Source organism: Barbus barbus, assembly GCF_936440315.1.
Source record: "Barbus barbus genome assembly, chromosome: 11".
Lineage (NCBI taxonomy): Eukaryota > Metazoa > Chordata > Actinopteri > Cypriniformes > Cyprinidae > Barbus > Barbus barbus.
In genome coordinates, this window is record NC_136739.1 from 1,069,525 (window position 1) to 1,089,849 (window position 20,325).

The 20,325-nt window shown below is 35.9% G+C and overlaps 2 protein-coding genes across 3 annotated transcripts; one reads left to right on the top strand and one right to left on the bottom strand.

Moving 5' to 3' along the window:
- The first annotated feature begins 746 nt into the window (after nucleotides 1-746).
- gmppaa (GDP-mannose pyrophosphorylase Aa) lies at nucleotides 747-6,556 on the top strand. Of its 2 annotated transcripts, XM_079427885.1 has the most exons (13): nucleotides 749-995; nucleotides 1,380-1,477; nucleotides 1,572-1,675; nucleotides 1,741-1,933; nucleotides 2,031-2,090; nucleotides 2,170-2,300; nucleotides 2,426-2,440; nucleotides 2,980-3,114; nucleotides 3,243-3,340; nucleotides 3,423-3,469; nucleotides 4,944-5,036; nucleotides 5,139-5,307; nucleotides 5,401-6,321. In XM_079427885.1, the coding sequence occupies exons 1-13, from the start codon at nucleotides 956-958 to the stop codon at nucleotides 5,499-5,501; spliced, it is 1,284 nt and encodes a 427-aa protein (XP_079284011.1). In that variant the 5' UTR covers nucleotides 749-955; the 3' UTR covers nucleotides 5,502-6,321. The 2 variants fall into 2 exon arrangements, with proteins under 2 accessions (XP_079284012.1, XP_079284011.1); XM_079427886.1 differs by lacking the exon at nucleotides 2,426-2,440 and having other exon boundaries at nucleotides 747-995; nucleotides 5,401-6,556.
- On the bottom strand, nucleotides 6,421-15,203 carry LOC306877086 (rac GTPase-activating protein 1; the record flags this gene model as incomplete). The annotated part of the gene is given in 15 exon segments (XM_079428628.1): nucleotides 6,421-6,558; nucleotides 6,638-7,356; nucleotides 7,447-7,562; nucleotides 7,565-7,572; nucleotides 7,657-7,760; nucleotides 8,904-8,993; nucleotides 9,067-9,207; nucleotides 10,284-10,411; nucleotides 10,487-10,628; nucleotides 11,300-11,398; nucleotides 12,611-12,667; nucleotides 12,794-13,093; nucleotides 13,566-13,696; nucleotides 13,699-13,770; nucleotides 15,131-15,203. Coding segments are annotated over 14 exon segments (1,632 nt in total). The 3' UTR covers nucleotides 6,421-6,558; nucleotides 6,638-7,185.
- Between the last annotated feature and the right edge of the window lie 5,122 nt (nucleotides 15,204-20,325).

Genomic DNA, 20,325 nt, shown 5'->3' on the forward strand with positions numbered 1-20,325 from the left:
TGTATTATTATATATCTTCACTTTTTTATTGTATAAAACACTTTCGTATTCAACAAGTACAGAGGGATTTGTTGAATGTTAATATTAGTTAATAATATACACTCACGCTCGTGCATTGTTTAGCACTCAGTTTGTTGTGTAGATAAGGTGCTCTTTATCTTTGTTTTTTATGCACATTAAATAATTATTATTTTTTAATACACGATTCAAACGTGCAAATCTTACATGATCAGATTGTAATATTTGCATACTGTACTGCGACTGGTCATCTTTCTTAGGGTTATTGTGATTGGTCATTAATGTCTTATATTTATTTTTAAATATGTATTATTTAGTGCACTGATATCTTTAGTAAATGCCATTTCACTTAAAAAAATGATGCATGCTAATAAATAATTGTATAGACCAGACTGGGATAAATATTAGATTAAAAAATTAAATGATATTCATTAGATTTGATACTATGTAGTACACAGAACACAACCATTAACAAAGAGCAGAACATGCTCAGTTTACTTGCATATTATAAACTGATGTTGTTTATCATATGTGCAATAATGTAAAATAAAAAAAAACAGCAATCACAAACAATAAAACTTTATTCAATTATTAATTAAATAATGATACTAGCAAAAATCTAACTATGTAATTCAGATGCCTTGTTTATCAACAAGTGTAGTTGCCCCTAAGTAAACATTATAGTGAGGATTAGAATGACCTTTATTTTGAAAATAAAAACAAACGCTTCCTAGTACTTCCGGAAGTGTCCACGTGAGCTCATTAGATTTTACTCTGCTGTCATGTTGTTTAATTTGGAATTGGATACATAAACAAATACTTTTTTTTTGTAAGTTTTGCACGTTGAAGCCAAACATGGAATGGTATTTATGCACCAAATCGATTCACTGAAGGAGTTTAAGTGCTTCCTGCTCGAGCATCTGTATATATAGTAATCATGCTGAAGGCTGTTATTCTGATCGGAGGTCCTCAGAAAGGCGAGTAAATATCCCTCAGACTCAGACTGAACTCATCAATGTTTCTCTCGTGCGGTGATTGTTTTAAAATCATTTTAAGAATAATATTGTATATGTCACTAAGGACAGGACTTTTTTAAAGTTATAAATATGCCTCATTACGGTACTTTTATGCAAATGTTTAATTTTGGTAATATTTTTCATAACACCTGTGCTAATATAGAATATACCCTGAAAGGACATGAGACGTAGTTATTCTAAAAAATGTGAGATTATAATAAGCTTTGCTTAAAATTGATAAAATATTATTTTTGTGCAGAAAAGACTTGTTAGTAAAATAAAAGTCCCATCAGTGGACATGAAATGCACCCTAATGATGATTTGTTAATTGCTTCTGTGTTGCAGGGACCCGGTTTCGCCCGCTGTCTTTCGAGGTGCCCAAACCTCTGTTTCCAGTGGCTGGAGTGCCCATGCTACAGCATCACATCGAGGCTTGCTCTAAGGTTCACGCAGAGATGAATAGATATTTGATTCATCTCCCTATAGGGAAAAGTTGTGCACTCGTTTAACAGGTTTTATGACTTCTCTTTTCTTTAGCTTCCGAATATGAAGGAGATCTTACTTATTGGCTTTTATCAGCCCAATGAAGAACTAAACAGATTTTTGTCATGCGCCCAACAAGATTTCAAAATCTCAATAAGGTAAGCTCCTTTATAATATCTTTATTATATAACATTAGTATTTATTGTTGTGAAATCCCCCTCAGATACCTTCAGGAGTACGCTGCTCTGGGCACCGGAGGAGGAATCTACCATTTCAGAGATCAGATTCTGTCTGGCGGTCCAGAGGCGTTTTTTGTCATGAATGCTGACGTGTGCTCAGAGTTTCCTCTGCCAGAGATGCTGGACTTCCAGAAGGAGCACGGAGACGCTTACAGTTTTGTCATCCTCGGCACCACGGTTCTTGTGTTTATGTATTAAATCATAGATGAGACAGGCTATCTATAAAACAGGATTCTCAGTTATTAGCTTTAATAATCAAATCTGATTGTTTCAGGCCAACAGAAAACAGTCCCTGAACTACGGCTGCATTGTTGAGAATGAACAAACTGATGAGGTAATCATTATTTATTTTTTATTTTAAAAACTTGAAGCAATAACAAATACGATCATAATCGTTGCATCATATCCTCCAGGTCTTGCATTATGTCGAGAAGCCCAGCACATTTGTGAGTGATATAATCAACTGTGGAATATACCTGTTCACTCCGGAGATATTCCAGCATATCGGAGCGGTTTTCCAGAAGAACCAACAGGACATGCTGTTGTGAGTGGGACACATCCTGTAGGGTTCTTGAGTGGAAGTGCATGCATACTTGGTTCTCTTCATTTATCTTTTCCCCTCTAACTCCTTCCTGTCTGCCATCATTCTGTTTCCTGTTCCATCATCAGATATTACGATGAGGGGTAAGTCTGAACGTGGACTGAAGGCCTGGTTTGGATGTAGAATGAGAAAAAGCAAGTGTGATGCAGATTTGTAGTGAGCTCACCTGCTTGTGTGGTCTGTCAGCTAGATTCCTGTTAGCAGCATGTTGTGGTGTGATGATAACACGTCACACATGTTGTGATAACATCACAAACTTTGATTTGAAGCAAAAAAGTATATGAAAATGGATTATCTAAAACCTATTTGAGAATAATGTGCATTGATGGCTTGGACAAAGACGTGAATTACCCTATAGGGAATTTTTTACTCGGTATTCTGATTTACTAATAAATACAATACATTTTAAAAGTTAAATACACTGCAAATTGAATTTTTAACCCCCTGCATCTTCAGCATTTACCTTTCATTTTCATTCATTTGTTTGTGTTCAAGTTATTTTTCCTAATTTTGTGTTTGTCCATCATAGTGTCGTTCTGTCCTGGGTCGTAGAACATTCTCCTGATATCACCAGAGGGTGCAATTAAGACTTAAGTTGGTACTATGTGGTTGTGTGCTGTAGAGAGGAGCAGTCCAACGGCTGGCATCGGGCAGAGGTGATCCGTCTGGAGCAGGACATCTTTACAGCGCTGGCAGGCCAAGGCAAATTATATGTGTACAAAACAGACCGCTTTTGGAGCCAAATCAAATCTGCAGGGTTAGTTGCTGACATGCTGTTTAATTACAATTATGCACTGATTATATTTCTGCATTTTCTCTGTCACTATATTTGATTGTGTGTGTGTATGATTGTAGTTACTGTTATGCTCCCCTCTTTTTTTTCAGATCTGCGATCTATGCATGCCGTTTGTATCTTAACCAGTATCACACAACACATCCAGAGAGGTTAGCTACTAATAGAGAAGGAGGGCCAAAGACCAGAGGTAGATGCTTAGTGGAAATATACATTTTGTTTGTCTGAAAGAGCTCTTTATGCATGCCTTCTAATGCATATTTTTATTTTAGGAAATGTTTATATACATCCAACTGCCAACATTGATCCAACTGCTGTGGTAAGTGTTTCTTGACATTTGCAATGAATTAAACTTCTGCAATGTGACACATCTGCATGCAAAAGTATGTTTAGCAGAAGATTTGCAGAATGAATCTACAGAACTTTATATCTCCCAATTCTGACTTTATAACACGCGAGTTATAAAGTCAGAATTGTGAGATATAAACTCGCAATTCTGAGAACATTTCAGTCCAAAAATTGGACTTTAACTCGCAATTGAGAGTTTTATATCATGCAATTCTGAGAAAAAAACTCAGAATTGCGAGAAAAAGTCAGAATTGCAAGTTTTTTATCGCAATTTTGACTTCATAACTCACAATTGCGATTTTATATCTCAAAATTCCATGAAAAAAAGGCAGAATTGTGAGGAAAAAAAGGCTAGATATAAGATATAAACTCGCAGTTGACTTTCTAAATCGTAATTCTGACTTTTTATAACTTTCAATTCTGACTTTATAAATCGTAATTCTGAGAAAAAGTCACAATGACCTTTTTTTTTTTTTAATTTTATTCAGTGGCGGAAACGGGATTCCATATAAACCTAATATTAGAGAGTAAAATTATTAATTTTTTATAATACTTAAAAAGAAAACAAGTAGTTTAGAACAGAAAAAGAATAAGGAATGCTAGGATTAGAGGGTCAAGTTGTTTTTTGGTTCGTATTTTAATAAATAAAGAAAAAAAGTAGATAGAATAGAAATAGAATAGAGATTTCTAGAGGGTTAAGTGTAGATGGAAGAGATGTGTCTTTAGATGTTTCTTGAAGATGGCTAAAGACTCAGCTGCTCGGATCGAGTTGGGCAGGTCATTCCACCAGCTGGGAACAGTTAAGGTAAAAGTCTGTGAAAGTGACTTTGTGCCTATTTGAGATGGACTATAAAGCGCATACAAGCTTCTGGAGGGCACATACGTCTGCATTTAGGTGACATTAATTTAGGTAAAGGGGTGCAGAGCCAGTGGTTGTTTTGTAGGCACTGCCTTGAATTTTACACAAGCAGCTATTGGTAGCCAGTGGAAATGGATGAACAGAGGTGTGACATGCATTATTTTCAGCTGGTTAAAAACTACTCTTGCTGCCGTATTCTTGATTAGTTGCAGAGGTTTGATAGAACTGCTTGGAAGACCTGCCAAGAGAGTGCTGCAATAGTCCAGCATAGACAGAACAAGAGCTTGAGCAACTACTTGTGTAGCATGTTCCCATAGAAAGGGCCTGATCTTCCTTATGTTGCACAAGGCAAATCTGGCAGTTTTAGCAATGTGGTCTGTGAAATTCAGATGATCAGCATAGCAGTGATATGAAAAGCCATGTTTTCGAATGAGAGAGCCTAGTGATGCCATGTAGATTAGAGAAGAGAAGTGGTCCAAGAACTGAGCCCTGAGGCACCCCAGTAGCCACAGTAGATGTTGCGACTTTGACACCTAACCCCTCCAAGATACCTTAAAGGATTTGTGTTGTTTCTTTTCTTCTTTAGTTAGGTCCAAATGTGTCCATAGGAACAGGCGTAACGATAGGTTCAGGAGTTCGCGTGAGGGAGTCCATCATCCTTCATGGTGCTACTTTACAGGTGAGTTTATGCTCCTAAGCAGTGGCACAGAACACTCACCTTCTCTCCCTATTGACTCAACACAATATAATACAGTATATATACTAACTGTGTGTTCTGTAGGATCACAGCTGCGTGTTGAACAGTATCGTGGGCTGGGGCAGCACCATTGGCAAATGGGCCAGAGTGGAAGGGACCCCTAGTGACCCGAATCCTAATGACCCATATGCCAAAATTGACAGTGAGACACTGTTCAGAGATGGAAAACTAACACCATCCATTACAATTCTAGGTAATTTTATAGAACATCATTATGAATATATTATGTATTTGAAAGTGATTCATCTAATGTGACTTCTCAATGCTTCTCTCTCTATCTAATCAGGCTGTAATGTAAATATCCCATCTGAGGTCATCATACTCAACTCCATCGTCCTGCCACATAAAGACCTCAACAGAAGCTTCAAAAACCAGATCATACTGTAGTTTCAGTCTCAGTCATTTTCATACAAATAAATCAGGTATTTCATCTGAAGATTCAGTGGCATTTGTGTTCAAAGGTCTGCTACTGTATTGTATGGATTTACCATTGTACAGTGTTATCAGGTCAAAGCTGGATCAAACAAATGCACAAATAGTTCTGCTGTATAATAACTGTTTCTGAAATGACTTGAAATTCATTTTATTTACAGCTTGTTGGCTCCCTCGTCAGTGAAATGTCAAATATATTCTAAGAAAGTGCAGTCTGTTACTATTCGTTCTAGCCTTTGACATGTCATGTAAAACAAAAAATGGTAAGACCTTGTAATTGGATACCAGTCGTGCTGGTAATTGTTTTGAATAATTGATGTATCTGTGACCGTTCCCTGTCTGAAAGCCGAGCGCAATGCAAGAGTCAGACGTCTGCAATAAATTATATTTTGATTAAGTCACAAAAGGTAATAAAGTAATTTACTGCTGCCCTTGTAGAAAATCACAGTGTCTGTATTTATGGTTAAACAGCTACAAGAACATCAATTATTTTTCTTAACCTTTAAGACCAAGACAAATTATTCAATTACAGACTTTGCAGTTTGGCAAAATGCTTGTATATAAATTTATAATACTGCCCAACTTCTGAGGGCACTAGTGCTGATACTGCCCATATATATATATATATGCATTTAAAAAAAACCCACAAACACAGAACATTAATTCATCTAGTTTATTTCAAATCATTTTGCCATTTCACCCTGTGTTCATACCACCTTTATATATTTTCCAGGACATTTCCTACATAATAAATAGACTTAATCATTCTGCAGAGAATACAAAGAGTGTGGTCTCATATTTCATAGATTTGTACCTTTCTGGACAGAATTACATTCATAGGAAGAGGTTTTTTCCCGGGTAGAATATGAAGTGCTAAAATGTTTAATTTTGTGTGGTGGAAGAAAAACTGTTCAAAGTGTTCCTGTGCAACACAAAATACACTTATATACACACAAATCATTTAGGGGATGTGAAGAATTTCTTTTTTCCTGGTTCATTTTGTGGTTTGGTTCTAGAAAGAAAAACAATGGTTATGAAAACACGTGATACGAACATGCTCAAGACCAATACAACGAGGCAAAATAGCTTACGGGTTATTTAAAATGCCACCAAAGTGCTTGATCCGACCCTTTATTGAGCCACTGGACGTAGTTTTCGAGTGTTTACTCAACTCAGGAGAGGTCAGAGGTTTGAATAGTTTATCTGTTCCTACAAATAAAAAAATAAGTTAAAGAATCCTAGCAAAATATAATCTACAGACTGAAAAATGCAACTACATTTGTGACCCTGGAGCACAAAAGCAGTCTTAAGTCGCTGGGGTATATTTGTAGCAATAACCAAGAATACATTGTATGGGTCAAAATTATTATTTTTTTATTTTATGCCAAAAATCATTAGGATATCAAGTAAAGATCATGTTCCATGAAGATATTTTAATTATTATTGATTATAAATAACAAAACTTCATTTTTGATTAGTAATATGCAATGCCAAGAACTTCATTTGAACAACTTTAAAGGCGATTTTCTCAATATTTTGATTATTTTGCTCCCTCAGATTCCAGATTTTTAAATAGTTAAATCTCGGACAAATATTGTCCTATCATAACAAACCATACATCAATGGAAATATTATTTATTCAGCTTTCAGATGATGTAGAAATCTCAGTTTCGAAAAATTGACACTTAAGACTGGTTTTGTGGTCCAGGGTCACGTTGGAGTCCACCAGAGGAGGAACGAGCGGAGCCTCCTTCTCAGCTAGAAGGCCTTCCCAGAAATCTGAGGGGAAGGACAAAAACCGAGCTACTACCTGTTGCAAAGAAGTTAGAAGAGTTTTATTTCTTGAAACAAAGCTAAATACACAAGGAATGCATCATATTGAGATTTTCTTGCAACTTACTTTGGGTTGGGTGTTTGTGTCTCTCATAATGGTCATAGGAGAAGGTTCTAGCAACCCGTGACCAATGACAGTGGGCCCAAACACTCTGGATAAGTTATTCTGATCCATCTGACACGTCGCATTACTCTGATAAACAACATGAACGCGCTTTCAAAATGCTTAAGTATACAAAGTCAGAGTTGCAGAAATGTCTAAATCTGAGCACTTTACCTCTGCAAATGCAGCATCAGGAAGGCCAGGGTGTCTTTGTTCGGCTGCGGCAACTCTTTGATAGTCTTTAGTAATGTTTCTATGCTCTTGTCTTCATCAGCCATCTCTGCGAGTGAAAAATTCTATTACGCTCCATTGCCAGAGCAATATATCAGGTGAATTAATCAATTTATCAACTTTTCTAACATTAAGGATATCAGGTTTCACAGAGCAGGTACATAAACACCTGTAGCAGCATTTGCATTATGAAGGACTTTCTCTCATTTACATGCAACAGCCATTCTTGGCCAAGGAAATTAGACAATATGGCTCTCCCCATGACATCCAATCCAATTTATAATTTAAAAGGGAGGTACTTTACCCTGGAGTCATCCTGAAACTATGAGGGCTTAAAAAAAAAAAAAAACCTCAATAATAGCAGAAGCACCCTGACTGCTCCTAAATCTGCCACTTACCCTCCATTCAACAGCGGCGAATGAAATTAAAATGCTGAGAAAGACAAGCGCTGGTTTTGGAGATAACGTTCGACATTGATTGTTTCTGAGTCATCAGGGACTTGTCAACTATATCACAAGTAATGGGAAATAACCATCCGCCCTAAATGAATGAGGGTAGCATACGTCCTCATGCCTCCGGCACACACAAGCACCAGACGCTTGTTATAGAATCCACCCGCTGCAAAATTGCCACCTTTTTGGATAATCTAGTCAGACTCCTCAACGTATATCAAATTTTGAAAGTCAAATTGGGACTATTAATGTCAAGACAAGACGGGTCTCTTGATAGACTTGATGATGATGGGGGAAAATAAAGTTTTAAGTAGTAAAGTAATAGACCCTGGACCACAAAACCAATACTAGGTTTCACCTGTCAATGACTCAACTACTAGTCAGATCAACTGAATGGCTGTTGAATGGAAAAGAGCATCCAGCATGTTCTGCTAAACTTCTTTGTGTTCCAGAGAAGGACGAAAGAAAATCATGTGCTTTAGAATGGCCAGAAAGCCCTTTAAATAAACACTGTAAATATTAAATGATCATATTTAACCATAAATATTTTACCTCAAAGGTTTGGGGTAAGATCTGTTTTAAAAGGCATTAATACAATGCATTAAATTGATTAAAGGTGACAGTAAAGACATCTGTTATGTAATATTACTATTTCAAATAAATGCTGCTCTTTGAACTTTCTCTTTATCAAAATTCTGAAAACGTATTACACTTTTCAAGTAAAAATTGTAAAAACACCTCTTCAAGTTGTCTTTTCTCAATTTCATGAACACACTGAACAATGGGAATCCTTGGACGTGTGGAGGGGGCAAAGCTCTCTAAAGTCTCCTATAAGAGGGAAACAAACATGGCATCTTCACATAAGGATGTGTGTGCTCTGTGCACTATGAAGGGTGAATACCTCATTGGGCTGAACCGTGAGCATTAGGACTGCATCTCTCCACACATAGCTGTTTATACTCAGGATGGCTCTGCATTTTATGGCCAGCTTCCCAAAGCGAATCCTCTTCCCACATGGCACGCATGTCTCTGGACGAACCACCTAGAGAACATTAACCACAGTCATACAGACATCATACACACTGTAAAAAATACATATAAAAAAGTTCAGCAAACTTAATTTAAGGCAACCAGCTTCAGCAGATTTTTGAGTTCTCTCAACTTGTTTTAAGTTTATACAACAAAGTTGAGAGAACTCAAAAATCTCTTAAAAAAATAAGTTGATAAAACTCAAAATCTGCTGAAGCTGGTTGCCTTCAATTTTTTTCTTTTTACAGTGCAGACCAGTCTACACCTAGTATTTTTTATTTTTTTTAAAGTTATTACGATTTATTTTTAATAAACATTTTTATTTAGCATGTTTTTTTCCCTCTGACCCTAAGAATTAAAGCCTGTACTCAAATCTCAAATCTTTATATTACATGGATACTTTTCACAGACTATGAAAATTTTACTAATATATACTGATATATATATATATATATATAACCCTGGACCACAAAACCAGTCATAAGGGTAAAATTTTCAAAATGTAGATTTATACAGCATCTGAAAGCTAAATAATATTTCCATTGATGTATGATTTGTTAGGATAGGACAATATTTGGCCGAGATACAACTATTTGAAAATCTAAAGTTACTTTTAAAGTTATCCAAATAAAGTCCTTAGTAATATCCTAATGATTTTTGGCATAAACACATACAATGTATTTTTGGCTATTGCTACAAATATACCCCAGCGACTTAAGACTGCTTTTGTGCTCCAGGATCACATATTTTTTTAATGTTTTCATATTTTATTTTATATACATTTATAACTTTATACTTCGTGTTATATCACCTCAGTGTAAAATGACAGAAAACGCTCTGCCGCACGAATGTTTCTAATATAAGGAATTAACACATATTTGACATCTTTCTCTCTTTTGACCCATGTAATCTATTTTTTAACTCTTTTGTAAAGTCACAGAAATTCTATCATGGATTTTTCTTTTCCTTTTGTAAAAAAATGGGTATATAAAAAATGATGTTTGTTGTGGTTTTGTCCACCACTATCAATTTACCCAACTATGATGACGTCGGTTTCTGGGAACGTGGAATCATCTGGGAATCATATTATTGCTGCAAAGTCTTATCCACGGCGGGAGTGAAGTCCTGAGGGACGGCTAGCTCCGGGGTGCTCACCTCCATTTCAACCACTGTTTCAGCCTCTGAGACCTCACTGTGTGCCCACACAGATGTTTGTTCTGCATGAAGGACTCTGGTTAGTTTGAGAAGGTTAGAATGTGTCATTGAAAGTGGCACCTTTGAGTCTTATTTACCATCAACAGACGGAAAATGTTCATTTCTGAGAGCCCTGGACTGATATTCTGGAGCCTCCTGGGTTATGTCTATTACCATGTGAATCTGACCTCTAGTCTCTGGGGTAGTGACAGACGCCTTCACAACCGTCGTCTCGATTTCCTAAGCAGACAAACACACACTAAAAATCCATTTGAAGCCAATCATTCTTTCTGCGGAAATGGAAGACCCTCAGAGTAGCATAACAATTGGTTATCTAGCTCGTGTCCACGTTCCTGGACAAATGTAGTTTCTCAAAGTGCCAAATTGCTTTGCTTCTCTCTCAGTGATCAGTGCCAGCTGAGTGGGAGTGATATGAGTCCCATGGAGGGAGACAGACAGGACACGGTCCACTGCTGTTCTCATCCGAGCAGTGAGGCGGTGGATGTGGGCAATATGACGGCAAGCAGTCGGATGAGGCACTGATGAACGAACGAGCTGATGAGAAACGACACCAGACTACCCTAAAGAGGGAATATGATCCCACTACTAATATGAAGAGTCTGTACATTTCACAAGATATACCTCACGTTTGCTAACTGTGTGTTACAGTCCTTACTGATGTACTGTTTCATTGACAACGTATGATTACTGAAGATTTTAAACTGATTGTGAAATTAGCATGGTGCGTTAACTTAAGTTACAAATGATGATAATTCAATTATATCAAATATTCAAGATTCAGATCATTTCTGTTTAAAATGTTTCACTTTTGGTGGATTTGTTTTTACTGAAACTATTAAATCTACTCTTTATTTTTCTTATCTGAATTGTTTTAATAAACTTCTACCAACCTTCTCCAGCGGTCTAGCCCCCAGCAGATCTCCTGAACGCCCGCTTAACCTCCCTCGTTTTTGAATCGGAGGACCAACACTTGGGCCCATTGACGAAAGCTAAAAACAAGCAGTGATAAAGAGACACATTAAGGACAAAACTACAATACAGTGCTGCTTGAAAGTTTGTGAACCATACAAAATGCATGTTATTTTTTATTTATTTTACATAAAAGATGTTTACATTTAGTCCACAAGACAAAACAAAATAGCTGAAATTAAAATAACACCATTCAAAAGTTTGTGAACCCTTGGTTCTTAATACTGTGTGTGGTTACCTGGATGATCCACGACTGTTTTTTGTTTTGTGATGGTTGTTCACGAGTCCCTTGTTTGTTCTGAACAGTTAAACTGAGCTCTGTTCTTCAGAAAAATCCTCCATGTCCTGCAGATTCTTCAGTTTTCTAGCATCTTTTGCATATTTGAACCATTTCCAGCAGTGACTGTATGATTTTGAGATCCATTTTTTCACTCTGAGGACAATTGAGGGACTCAAATACAACTATTAAAAAGGCTCAAACATTTACTGATGCTCCAGAAGGAAACACGATGCATTAAGAGCCGGGGTGTGAAAACATTTGAACAGGATGAAGATGTCCAAACCTGTATTATTTTGTAGAAATATGTTTTTTATTCCCCATTTAATACTGCCCTTCGGAAGCAACAGAATATACTTGCATGTTTCCCGGAAGACAAATTAAGTACAATTTACCTTGATCTTCAAATTCAAATTTAAAATTACTCACATTTTCACAGATTCTGCAAGGGGTTCACAAACTTTCAAGCAGCACTGTATATACACATTTATATACATGTTGTGTCTTTTATAACTTGAGAAATCTGAAAAAGGAATGGGAATATTTAGTGTGCTATATATAATAATGTAATTCAGAATATATATTAATTCAGAATATATTTAAAATTACAAATCTACTTATTTAAATAATATGATTGAATTAGTGCAAATCCTTAAATTAATTTTATGTAAAATCTTTTATTTTTGCTACTTTAGACTTGATTTGGAATCCTAGCCTTTCCATGTATTCTATATATCGCCACTTTTTAAAGGAAAAATTAGTACTTTTATTCAGCAAGGAAGCATTAAACTGCTCTTTCTATTCAAAGAATCCTGAAAAATGCATCACAGTTTCACAAATAAATTACTTTTTAAAATATATTAAAATAGAAAACATTATTTTAAATTGTAGTAATATTTCAATATGCAATATTTCAGTAAGAACAGTAATTATCTGGAAAACTGGCAGCACTTACTCTTCTCTCACGAGCTCTTGACTTGAGAGGCTTAACAAACGCTGTGTTGTCCAAGTCCTAGAAATCATACCAGCAGAAACAATTGTTTTGATCTTTTCAGTGATGTTTATGCACATGCACTTTTCTCGGGTCTGACAATAATCCTACAGCATGAATAAAATGATACTAAATTTGATACTCCACCAAATCATCATCCGTTCTGTCATAACTAATGTCTGAGTGCGAGAGGAAGGAGGACTCATCAATCACTGATAACCTGGTATAAAGATGGAAAACAGCATTGGGAAAGAGGGAAAACTCCAGCAAACTGAGAAGTATATAAAGCCCGTGTTGATTGTTGAGGTACCGTTTTCCTCTGTGCTGTGGGACACTGGCTCCTTTGTGACTGAAGCTGGTCAGCATTGACCTCTGCTCATCATCGAGACAAGCACTTGACTTGCTGTCATGCACCAGAACATCACATATCAACTGCATCTGCCGCTCCTGTCAAATTAATTAATGAGGATAAAGATACAATAAGTGTCCTTAATAAACTCTCACGACAATGGGCAATAAATCACAGAGAACTTGTGCTTTATGAACTCTCTATGCACATTAGCACATAAGTCACGAGCGCCACATTCACACGGTCCTGTACTCGATGACGCCCTCCACCAAGTCTATGTTAGTCATGTTGCACTGACCAAACTGCCAACCTTTTCCTTGTTGGCTTCAACTTCAACATTTACATACAAGTTTCAAGGTGCAGTAGCTAATCAACCAACAAATGAATAATTTATAATAATAAGTGGTACAACCCTTACGGAAAAGAGTATACTTAAAATATACTTGAAGTTTACTCAAGTATACTTAATAAAATATACTTGAAGTATAGTACGTATAAAGTAGCTAGATTTGTGTTTCCCTTACCAATATTACTGCACAAGTGATAAGAGATATTGTTTCAGTTCTTAACTAACAGGCACTGGTAGTCTGCTTCAGCTTTGTAGCGCTTCTTGATCTCCACGTCCAGCTGGTTTCGAGCATGTTTGAGTTTGACCTCCAGAGCAGCTCGAGCCACATCCGATTTCACCAGGAACTCCTTCTGTTTTTCAGCTCCAGCTCTGCATGAAGCCATTTCTTCCGGCCAGCTTCAAAGTTCCTCACCACCTCAATCAACTCTTGTAGATAAAAGACAACTGGTGAGATTTCAATGTGGCTAAATATATATATGCAGATCAAAGAACGACTATCAAGACAAAACATGCTTTCTGAAAGCAGTAGATTTAAAAAAAAATCTAGCACAAAGATATGAAGCTGTTACAGTTCAACAATAAAAAGTGGGTAATAATGAAAATAACCACTTGCGCGTTTTTCCCTCAGAAGTAAAAATGTGAAAAAAATAATTGTATTCCTGGCTTTTAAAAGCTCTTTGGAACCAACGCACTCTACATTTTTTCAGATGTCTAAATTATCCCTCACATTACACTGAAATTGACTTGCCTTCCCTTCTTTTCAACATCCATATAAAAATAACAGTCATTTCAAATGATTTTATTTTTTCATATTCAATGATTTTAATATAGTCCTGCATTGGACTGAACATCCACCCATTCAGACACATTACGTTAAGTTTAAAGCATCAGTTTCCTCAGAGAGTGGGCATATAGTATTCAGAGGGGTGATTGCTTTCTAGAATAGTGACACTGTTTTGGGTTTGGGTCGAGATGGAAATTAATTTAACCTCAAAAAGTACATTGTATTAACCCCCCAAAAAAAAAAAAACAAAAAAAAAAAAACAACATTCTTTAATTTTAATCAGCATTGACTCATTAAATTGATGAAAAGTGACATGTATAACGTTACTAAATATTTATATTTCAAATAAGTGCTGTTCTTTTGAGCTTCTATTTAATCAACGAATCCATAAAAAAACATTTAATGGTTTCCACAAAAATATTATGCAGCCCAACTGTTTTCTACAACGAGAATAATACGAAACGTTTCTTGAGCAGCAAATCAGCAAAATAGAATGATTTCTGAAGATCATGTGACACTGGGGTAACAATTAGTTACTCGGTTGTTTTATAACTCTTAATATTTAACAATATTATTGTTTAAAATATATTTTTGATCAGATAAATTCATCCTTGGTTAGCATAACAGGCTGCAGCATAAAACAAGTTGAATGGTAGTAATTCATTATATGCATGTTTTACTGTATGTGGAGTCTTGAGAATGTAACATTTTGTCTGCACAGTTTGAAACACATCATTACAAAAGATCACAAAATCATGAAAAATGTTTTTTTTTTAAAGCACACAAGAGAAAAAAACCTGGATAATTTGGTATTTAAACTCCTTGTTTAGTGCAACATACAAACCAGTGCTATGGTGGAGACCCATTTAGTTTAAAAAAATTATAATAAGAAGAATTATAAAATAAAGTTGTTGTTTTTTTTAGCTCAAGCTCAGAGATATACTTTTTTAATTTATTTAGTTATTTCTTTAAATAAAATAATCAGGTTCTATACCATCTTACCGAGCTCAGAGTTGGGCGCTTCTTCACAGACTGAGGACTTCTCAGATAAACTGATCCATGGTCTTGGTCTCATCAGCACCCAGCAGGTGATCCAAACTCTAACAAACCGCTTTAAATGCCTCACGTGAGTGTAATGTGGCGGTCACATGGAGTCCAGGCGGTTCACAAACTTGTGTTTGGACGGAATATGGTCCAGAAGTCCAGCAACAATCGAAAACAGTTCTTTTTTTCTTCTTCTTCAAAGCAGAGGTAAAATCTTATCTGCCATAAGTATTTAGCATCGCACCTGCTGTTTATATTGTTATATTATCTATTTATTATTATTTTTTAATACAGTTAATATCAGGACTAGTTTCAGTACAGGCCAATAGCATACCTTGAACTACCTGGTAATCTTGACTAAGTTAGCCTACCTGATTTGAGTAAATGGTATTGTTTGTTTATTTATTTTAAGATAACTTTAGTTCAGTTTAAGTCAAATCAAATCTTCATCTAAAATAAACAACAACAACAATTACATGGCATCTTTAAAAATAATAATGGTAATATTAATAATCTAATACAAAATGATGATAACGCAATTTTCCAATGTTTTTATTCCTAATAAATTTGAGATAAGTTTGAAATAAGTGTTGATGCTCGAGTCCAAGTGCAACATGTTCCAGGAGGCTGTTTACCAAACAAGCCAGGTTTATTTCAGTTAGTCTAACTTACTTTACTTCAAAATAAGTCAGATTTGAAGAACCAGTTTATAGTGTTTGTGAAGTTTAGGCTTACAATCAGTGTCATCCATCTATCATTTCCTCTGATTTTAGGGATTACTCCTGGTTATAAGGTTAGGTTTAGGTCTAGGGATGTGGTCAAGACTGTATTTACTAGGAACACATCTAACTCAGCAAAATCAGGACTCCAGCATTCATTCAAGCTTTCTCTCGGCTCTGATCCGTGGAAGCCAGTAGAGGGCAGTCGAGGCATTTTGTGTTGAGCTTCCAGGATTGTTGTACCTTCACCATATGGAGCTGTGTGAGTTTGCCAGTGATTAGGGTGGTGTTTGAGCAAAGCTTTGTTGTGTTTGCTTGACTCAACGCTGCTCACAAGAAAATAAGCTTCTCTGTGCTATCATGCTCCGAGTCTCCACTGCAAATGCTCCATTACACAAATAATGGCTTCTGCTGCGACTGGAGTCACTTTAATTTAGCACCAAAAATCTTATTACAGTCATTTTTAACATGGCTGCTTTGAGCGTAGGAGATCAAGAGCGGCGGCGTTTGGAGAGAATAAAAGACTTGCAACACCAGGTCTTTCTCATTGTTGGAAGTTTAACTGGCTTGCGAGTCTTTGGTCACTGCATGTGAAATATTGCATTTGAATGCTAGTGCTGTCATGGGTTTCAAATGTCATCCTTTGCATAGCAATAGATGCTCGGTCCTGATGGTAAATATTTGGGTTTAGCAGTGTTGCACTGGACTAGATCGATCCGTTTTCTTATTCTTCTTATCTAATATTTCATTTGTTTAAATTGTAAGACTAGAAATAGGCCTATACATAATGTATGATAAACCTGTGGTCATGTTTAAACCAATATTGTTGTCATTTTGGTTATTGATTTTGCATGAGCTGTACCAATATAGTTTTTTTTCTTGTTACCTTTGTAGACATTTATGGTTAATATTAAGGGATTATATAAAATAAAGGGTAATATTTAAATCTCAACACCATATATTTAGATTTTGTACTAAAAGGGGCAAAGGCCTATATTCACTCTTTGCCTTTGTAACCCACTGTTTGCAGTGAGTTTAGAAATGAGTTTTCCTCCCTAAATTAAAGACCCTTCTTTCGGCGGCATTGATAAAAATGTAATTGTGATTGCATGTGCTGCGTGGAATGCAAAATCTGTTTTCTCTGAGGCTGCTGAGATATTTGCATTGTTTTGAACCCACAAAATAATCAGTTTCTGATGGCAGATGCACATTTGCTTTAACAAGCGAGTGTTGCGTTAATCTTGGGAAAACATACATTTATAAAAGAACCTAATTTGTTTCATAAATAGACATGGCATGTAGTTCTTCTCTGATTAATATATTTATCTGACATCGTTATATAAGATATCCTCAACATTTTTAAAACATTTTTTGTGAATATTTTATTATTACATATTAGTTTGTAATTAACGTTTAGTCATGAATTAATCACCCCAGAGTTTAATTTATAAACCAAAATCTTTTAAATGCACTTTATCCTTGTACTCCGCTCTTTTTTCCTGAAAGATGAAGGCTAAGTTACGTTAATTCGACTGGGACTCTACAGCATAGAACAAATAGATTTCAAAAGCTCTGTACATAAACATTAAAAAAGCAATTTATTGTCTGGTGCTTAATATGAATGTTTGCTTTACAGTGCATTGGCTCATTAGGAAACTTATTGCCTTTGGCTGAATATATACACAGCTCAGCAGATGAGATGCTAATCTGAGGACCAGAGATGAATGTGTTTGATACTAGTCCCTATTTAGTCAACACGGTTTTACTGAATGAGCCATTTGTCTCATTAAGCATTTACCCAAAACCCAGAGAAGCATTCATTCTGAGATCAAGTCTCAATCTGTTCATCCTTTTCATGTGAGATCTGCTGTCCGTGAATATAAAAGTGAAGATGAAGGATGTTTGGTGCTTTGTGCTTGGATAAGCAGAGACTGTCACATAAAAGCTGTTGAGACATTGTAGTCCTCCCCTAAGCTTGCAGGGTCAGGTTTGATCTGCTTCATGTCCTGAACCCAGTAATTCCTTCCTAACTGACCTGTGTAGTAAAAGAGAAAGCAAAAGCCCAACACAAGCAAATGAAAGCAGTCTATATGTATTCAGATCCAGACCTGAGCTTTGACCTCTTTGTGCCAGAATACAGTGATACATATTCAGAAGTGATCTCGGTAATGAGCTTTCAGTCTGTGTTTTTCACTTCAGTAAATCCAAACTTTCAGTCTGAAACCCCTGACCACCTCGTCTCTCTCATCACAGCACTCCTGATTCACTTAAACAAGTGTGACTTCAAGACAAAAGCATACTAGAAATAAATATGAATGAAGAGCTGGGACTCCCCTGTGCTCTGTGTTACAACTACCAGACATGAGCAAACCATAACAGGACCAAAATATTAAATTAAAATTAAAAAGAATAAAATTATGCTGTTCTCTTTCATTTATTAAATTAATAAAATATGATATTTGTTTGTTTTGCTTATAATACAAGGACAGAATCTATTTTTCAGGCCTGGAAAAAAATCCTACCCTCTTATGGGTTGCAAAATAAAAAACTATTTATTTAATTATTATTATTATAAGTAGTAGTTGTAGCAACAGCAGAAATAGCCAACTGTAACAAGACAGAATCCTATCTATATCCAATACATTTATGTAATGTATGTATATGCCTGTGTATATTAATTTATTTTATGTTTTTTTTCACACCTATTGTGTTGAAATGAACAAATTGTAATTTAGTCTGTCAATGAAGTCACCTATTTTCTGGTATGACACTAAATTAAAAGACCAAATATAGTCCCTATATTTCCAAAGTAGCAGTGTGCACTTAGCTGCTGACAAAACCTGGCTCCTAGGGAAAGAAAAATAACAACCTCTGGGGACTCAGATGTATCAAAATATTAATAAAGAAATGAAAAAGTAAATGCGCCTCATCCAAAGCTGTTACTGAAACTGTCAAAACAAAAAAGCCTCAAACTAATATACATAGCTGAAGTCACTAGTTGAATTCTCATAATCATCTGTTTGTGAAATTGTTCCCTGAATGTATTCTAATACCCATGTGAGCATTGATTTCTGCACCAGGTACAGTACATCTGTGAAGTTTTTATGAGGTAAGCATGGAATAAACAAGGAATATGCATGCATGACTTCCCCAGCTCCACCGGGACCCATTATCAGCACCGCTGATGCAGGAAATAGATTGAATGCTGAAAATAATACCCTTGAATAATTAATCAGATGGCTTTAAATGTGCAGCAAACACACTAGCTTCTCTCTAGGGGAAACAGAATGTGTGATTTTACAAGTGCAAGTTTAAAAGCCGAACTGAGTTTACATCTGAAACGGTAGAGAAGCCGATAACTAGGTGGAGGAATTAGATTAAACCCGGGTTTGCAGTGGAAAGCCCTCACCGTCTATGTATGTTTGCATAAGGCAGGAACAGGCTATGGGATCCAACCCATACTGTAGAAAAGGTCAAAGTGTAGACCATCTTCCTTGATTGGGTTTGTTTCGGTAAGTGCATACGGTATCTCCATATCTTCTGATTGGAAAGTCAGGTGCCGTTTGATGCACATAAGGAGAACTAAGCAAATATCGGATTTCAAGTGCACTTGACCATTTGTGATCACTTATCAGTTTATGAGATGACTAATGTCTCTCTGACTCATTAGTCTTAGCAGGGCTTAGAGAGGATAAAACCGGTGCGTTTTGAAAGTGCACGGAGGAGAAATGTCAACATTTAACAGTATAGTTTGGTTCAGACTGCGTTCCATTTCTTGCACATTTAGATGCGTTTTATTGTGTCGGTTGTTTAAGAAATTACAAATGTCAGTGGACGACCTTTCGAGTGACATTCCAGTTTCAGATAATATCAAAGCAACTAGCTGCATTCAATGAGGCAGAAATGCTGCTGCTAGCTTTACTTCGAAGAGGCAGATCGCTGTAAAGTCTAAAGCATACACATGAGACTAGACTAGACAAAGTAGAAGAGTGTAGAAATAGCCATGTTTCCCCAGAAGCTGGTGATACCAGGTTTCCGGTAAATTTGCTTGATGAAGAAAATTAGAAGCAGTTCTTGCATTTTGGCCTGACACAATGTCTTAAATTTGCTTTAATGCAATTCTTCTTAAAGGGACAGTTCACGAAAGGTATGGAATAGTGAGAATATTACTATTAGTGTTCTTATTGTTAAAGTAAAACTATTTATAACTTTCCTTTATTGAAAAAAAATGACAAAATGATGGAAACCTCAAAAAAACAAAAAAAAAACAATCAAAATTCAAAACTTGAATAATAAATACCATAGTAGTATAGTATATAAATAATACTAAAATTATAGTGGTATGACCTTGTTGAATTCCTATCAGGTGAAATATGAAAAGAGGACATTTATGAGGCTGACTTTGATTTAAATATTGATATGCTTTTGTAAATA